A 6000-nucleotide genomic window follows, 5' to 3' on the forward strand; every position below is an offset into this window, starting at 1 on the left:
GACTTGGCAGGTCAACTCTAAAGCTCACTGTTGCTTGAAGCTCCTTTTATACGAGATCCTAGGGAAAGGGGATAGTTGGATCAGAGAAGATAAAACTTCTAACTGCTGCCAGCCACCCCTCCCACACGCCAACAGATTATGTTGAGTCTGAAAAAATATACACACGGTGAGAATTAGCTAAGGGCCTCACCAGTTCTTAAATAAGAGAATATTTATCAGCCAAAGTAAATTCCACAACAAATAACTGGCTTCACAGTGGAGGGAGGGGGGAAGTAGGTCATACCAGATCTTTAAAAAAATCCCTGGGTATGCTGTGATTGCACACAATAATTTGATGAAAAACAGTTGCCTCACCATGTCTTTCACTACTTGGTTGAATTTTTTTTTTTAAAGTGAGTTTGATAAATTTCCGTAAGTGTTAGTGAACTAAGTCACAATGAAGCCAGGCAGTTTTAACTGCAGAAAAGTGTCATCAACTTGTCAAATTGCAACTTAAAAGTCAAGCTCATCAGACACCTTATTTTTCAAGTAATAAATTATCAATCATAACTCATTAAGTATCTTTACATCAGTCATTTATTTAAAAAATTCTGAATAATTTCCCAGCACTGACTCGTACATCACATACTATAAAATTCCAAGTAACACCACAAATAGCTCTGACCTCCCAGAACTTCTCAACACACAGTGCTCTCTCACAACACTCAATCACTCCTGCTTTCTGTTATATTTATTCATAAATTATACAAATATGCAAGAAGACATGATGGGCCATTGAATATTTTAAATACTTTCTCAAATTCTACAAACAAAAGCAATTTTAAAAGCAGCAAAAATGAATAGAAAGCTGATGAATTAAATGAATTAAAATTAGAAGCCATTCATAAGGGTCCATTAAAAGCTAAACAGAATTACAATGTTCTAGACCCGAGGATCACATCTGCAAGTAAGGCTACAGCTCTTAACCTGAAATCATCGACTGCTATCGCTCTTAATGGCCCTTTAAAAGGCAAACCATCCTACTACTGCAACAAACAGTTTGAAAATTATCTTTAAAAAAAATAAAAATGCAAGGGCATGTGAGAGCAGGCTGCTGCTCTCCAAATGAACAGCAGCATGGTGGCCAATGAAAATAACAGCGTCTGATACAGGAGAGATCCCAAATGGGCTCCTGCATCTCCTCAGGGCTCTGCTCCCACTGACACCCAGGCACTGGTGACACTGGGAGTGTGGGGACTGCACGGCCACGCTCCGGAGGAGCAGCTCAGGAGCAACACCTTCCACCTGAGCCAAGGAACCAGAAACCCACAGGAATAAAACGTGCTGGGAAGGTTCAGCTGCGCGACTGAATGAGACTGAACGAGTCAAGAATCAGCTCCAGGTGCACGCAAACACTGCTGTCCCAAAGCTCGACCTTACCCAATGCTCTAACCATGCTATTTACAACTGGTTTTAAGTTCAACACCTCCGTACATTTAGCAAAAAGCACAGATACTTGTAGCTGACGTGCATCACAAAACACAGAGTGGAGCACTTCAGCGCTCTGTTACTGTAACTCAGAGAGTTTCAATGGCCCGAAAACATGCTCCCCATTAAAAATGTAGGCACTTCACATTGTCTAAAGCACAGTGCGAACAATAACAATCCAACACGCTTTCACCTCCTTTGTCAATCAAGCCAAGACAGCCAAGTCATGCAAACAGCCTGCTGATGAGAGCACCTCAATACACAGCTGCACTCAAGGAAAACGCAGCCTTTCACAATGGAAACCTCACAGACCGTTTCTTTGGCAGAGCACCGCAATGGGAACTCAAATTCGGAAGGTACATTAGGAACAAAATCAGAACTCAACATGGTAGAACAAATCACAAAAAGAAAGAAAAGCAGAGGGAGCACCACATGCCTGCTTTAGCGTCAACTGATATCTCCAGGACAAACTTTCCGAACCCTCTCACTGAGAAACAGCAACTTCGGGGGCTTTTTTGAGATTAAATTAACTACCGCACGTCAGACTCACCACCTCACAAAGACCTCCACAGTTTCTCAGAGCATGGCAATCAGAGAGACCTGACAGCTAAAGCTTTCAAAATCCCGCACCATTCCCACACTGAGCACAAAGCCGATTCCTTTCTGATGACAACAGTCACCGAGAGATCAACATCTCAGGGAGGGAGTTGTTCTCACGGCATCTTTAGTTTCAGCCGTTTCCTTCCTCGCTGCCTAATCCTAAATCATTTCTACTCCCGTAGAGAACGGAGGTAAACCTCCACCCAAACCACAGTCAGAGCGTTGCTGGCTGGCTGTGCATCTCCAAAAGGTTCTCTGTACACCAGCAACAACAACAAAAATTAAAAAAAAAGCACAGACCAACAAAAAGATTCAGGTTGCTGCCACATCCACGAAACATGTCTTCCAGCTCCAATTAAACGCTTGAAAGAGAATTTTTAAAATCCACAAGCTTTTGAACGGGGACAGAAGGGACAGCATCGGGGGAGAGAAGGGATGCAACCAGCCGATATCCAAGCAACAGCGAAAAAAAATCAACAAGTCGGCGCAGCCCAGCGCGGAGCACGAGCCGCGTTGAAAGGTGCGGACGTACCTTGTGGAGGTGCCTTTCCTGACATCGCAGATGCTGCATTTGAAGGCTTCGGCGCTGTTCCTGAAGGTGCACACGCTACAATCCCAAAAGCCTTCGTCGGCTGCAGGTTTGGCTTGCCTTTTCGGCCTTGAGGAGGGGGAGGGAGAGGCAGAGGGGAAGCGTGTGTGTGTACGTGTGTGTTTGGGGAGGAGGAGAGAGGCGGCGGGAGGAGGAGAGAGAGAGGAGGAGGAGGAGGAGAGAAAGAAAACACACACATGAGAAACCATGTTACAGAGCCCCGAAACCCAGCGCCTGCTCGCACCGCCGCTCTCCCGCGGGGCCGGGAGCAGCCGACAAACCCCGACCGGGGCCGGGCCCGGAGAGGTGCGGGGGGCGCCGAGCTCCGCCCCGGCCCCGCCGGGCCGAACCCGCCGGGCCGGGCCGCCCGCGTCCCCCCGCCCGCGGCGGGAGGGTGGGAGGGTGGGTGGGCGAGTTTGCGGGCTGGGAGGCGCGTTCCCTCCTCCACCTTGTTAAACCTCCCTTTGTCTGGGAGCGGCGAGTGCGCGGAGCGGGGAGTGCGAGCGAGCGGAGCCGCCATGGCTGCGCTCGCACCGCACCAGCCCTGGCACCGGCGGCAGGCTGGGAGACACCGGCACTCCTCCTCCTGCTGCTGCCCTTCCACGCTCCCTCCATCTTAGGAGCCTCCCTCACTCCCTCCCCGCCCGCAGCCCCCCCCCGCCCCGGCCCCCCGCGTACCTGGCGGGGCGGCGCGGGCTCGCCGCCCCCTCCCCGTTCGCTCCCTCCATCTTAGGCGCCCCTCGCCGCCTCCCCCCGCCGGGGCCGAGCACACGCCGGCGGCTGCCAGCCAGGGCCTAGCCGCCGCCATCCCCTCGGCCGGCGCCGGGGCAGAGGCGGCCGCGCCGCGCTCCCTCCATCTTACCGCCTCTCTCCCCGCCCGCCCCCGCGCCCCCGCTCACCTGGTCGGGCTCTTCTTGTCGCCCATGACCATGGATCGGGGCCGCCCCTGCCCTGCGCACAAAGAAAGAGGCGAGGGGAGGGAGGGCGGGGGGACGGGGCTGCCTCCGTCCAGCAGGCTCCGGCTGCTGCGCACCCCGCGCCGCCGCTCCTGCCGCTGCCAGGCTCCGCTCCGGACTAGCAGCGCAGCGCAGCCCGGCGCCCTCCCTCCTCCTCCTCCTCCCTCTCTCCCTCCCCGCGCCGCGCCGCTCCGGCGGGCGGAGCTGCTGCCGCGCCGCGGCCAATGGGGGCGGCCCCGCCGCCGGCCCTGCCGGGGAGGGAGCGGGGGGGGAGCCGGGAGCGCCCCCTGCGCCGCCCCGCCGGGTCCCGCCGCCGCCCTCACCGAGCCCCCGCGGGCCGGCCCGCCCGCGCAGCGGCCTCTCCGCGCCGGGAGGGCTCGGGCTCCGCGCAGCCCGCGGGTGGCCCCTTCCCTTTCCCGTCCCTGCCCCCTCGGAGGGTTCGTCTCCCGCCCGTCCCCCGGGGAGCGGGGCTGCCGCGGGCGGGACGGCGGCGCACGGGGGACGGCAGGCCCGCTCCGTGAGGGGAAGGGCGGCCAGAGGCGGCTCGCCCGCCCGGTGGCTGCGCTGGGAGTAGCGGAGGGGCTGGGCAGAGGGAGGCAGCTCCTGCTGCGTGCCCTGACCTCGGGGACGGGGTCCCGGCGCCCTCACGGATGCCACGGCTGCCACCTCTGTGAGCTGGCTTCAGGCTCGGGGTCAGGGCAGCGGCCCGCCCAGAGGCCAAGGTGTTTCCACAGCGCTGCTGTAGTGCTGCTTCCAGAAGCGCTCCCATCAGTCCCTCGGTGATCTGTCGACTCCACCGAGCACGAGCTGCGGTTCTGCGAAACTCCCGAGGTGGCCAAACGTGGCGGTCCCGAAAAGTGGCATTTTCATAAAGCGGCGTTTCCCAAAAAGCAGCGGTCGTGCCCTGAGATCCCCCCCACGCCCCCCCTGGGGCCTGTGGAAGCGCTGGCAGGGCGGGCTGGGATGGTGACACGGCAGGCAGGAGCTGTCACTGTCGTTGCTGAGCCCCTCTCACACTGGGGCTGTTTCCTCTGCAGCAGCCAGAGGGGATGGGGGCCACGAGCAGCTGAGGAAGGACGGCGCAAGGGGCGAGGAGTGGAGGCAAAAAAGTTGGTACAGCCGCGCGTCTTGCAGTGCAGACATTCTTCCACTGTGCTTTTCCACTTTCTCAGTGGTGACTAAGCCCAAGCAAACATCTCCCATCAGTGAACAGCAAACTTCATCCCCAGGCAAGGCACGGGGCAGACAGGAGGGACGTGGGCTGAGCAGGGCTGTACCTGAGAGAGTGGTGAGTGGGGCTGCAGGGACAGCGTGGAGGCAGTCTGAGCAAAGGTAATCTATGGCTGAGTACAAGGGGGGAAGAAAGAAAATTACTGCTTGAAAGCAAACCCATGTAAGTGGCTTAAAGCAGGATAGGCAGCTACATGGCAGGAGGTAACATAACCACGTCCTGTGCATTAAAGCTTTAGGACTCACAAGCCACAGAGGGTTTTTCCCTCCACCAATGCCCATTTTAACAGTCAAATCATGCTGACAGAGTCACCTCCTGTATTTAAGAGTGTGTAATCCACTTACCCTACCCAGCCCCCCATCCCCACCCAGGTAATTTAACCCTTGCTGGCACCTCCACCAACCACTTTAATTTCCAGACAGACTTCCAATAACTTTTTTCTTCACCACGCAAATTCCTGAACAATACAGCAAGATGCAGACATACTCCAAGGGCAGAGTTAAGGTTGCACAATTATCACATGTAGGAAGTGTCATTTTCCCATTGCATCTGCTGTTTTCCAAACATTTTTGCTCTTTTACATTATAGCTGTAACGTTTGCTTTGGGAATCTGTGTGGGAACAGGAACTCAGCAGTGCTTGTGGGGTCTGGTAAGCAGAGACCTGATGCGCAATTGCTACCAGACCTTCATGACAATGGAGAGTGTGGGGAAAACACCATTCTTGGGGACAAGGTCAGTGGAGAACCTGAGAAGAACAGAAAGGCAGAAAACACTGAAATTTTGACACAGCAGGAGATGTAGGCATGCTCCAACTCCCATCTTGTGCCACAGGTGTTTCCCTTAGCTCCACAGTGTTGTGTTGAGCAGAGTGACAGCCACCACAGGCATACAGTAAGTTTTTGTGGAAACAGCAGGGAGCTGTGACCCATTTTTAGACAGCAGTTTCTCCTCAAAAAAGTTTCAGGGTTGCTGTTTCCACAGCAGAAGTTGTTTTCTTTCAAAAACCTACTACATCCTTCGTTATCAATTCCCCTGGGTACCTTCCTTCCTTGACAAATACCGCTTTCAACGTCACATGTTAAAAACTTGGCAAGCCAAGCACAGCATGATTTCATTCAACCCCATACATCTATTAGGTGATCATTCCCAGTTTGTT

The 6000-nt window shown here is 54.8% G+C and overlaps 1 protein-coding gene across 3 annotated transcripts in view; it reads right to left on the reverse strand.

Annotated features, from left to right (window-relative positions):
- RYBP (RING1 and YY1 binding protein) overlaps positions 1-3775 on the reverse strand; it is a 38052-nt gene extending 34277 nt beyond the window's left edge. Inside the window, exons 1-2 of one of the 3 annotated variants that reach the window (XM_066195401.1) lie at positions 3556-3775; positions 2600-2725 (exon numbers count right to left, since the gene is read on the reverse strand). In XM_066195401.1, coding sequence (XP_066051498.1) covers positions 2600-2725; positions 3556-3587 — 158 coding nt within the window. In that variant the 5' untranslated portion in view covers positions 3588-3775. Of the gene's footprint in view, positions 1-2599; positions 2866-3334; positions 3457-3555 lie in introns of those variants that run through there. The other 2 variants (XM_066195400.1, XM_066195399.1) reach the window with 2 other exon arrangements.
- Positions 3776-6000: the final 2225 nt, after the last annotated feature.

The sequence above is a fragment of the Chamaea fasciata genome, unplaced genomic scaffold (genome assembly GCF_029207755.1).
Source record: "Chamaea fasciata isolate MVZ Bird 193981 ecotype frontalis unplaced genomic scaffold, bChaFas1.0.hap1 SCAF_13, whole genome shotgun sequence".
Classification (NCBI taxonomy): domain Eukaryota; kingdom Metazoa; phylum Chordata; class Aves; order Passeriformes; family Sylviidae; genus Chamaea; species Chamaea fasciata.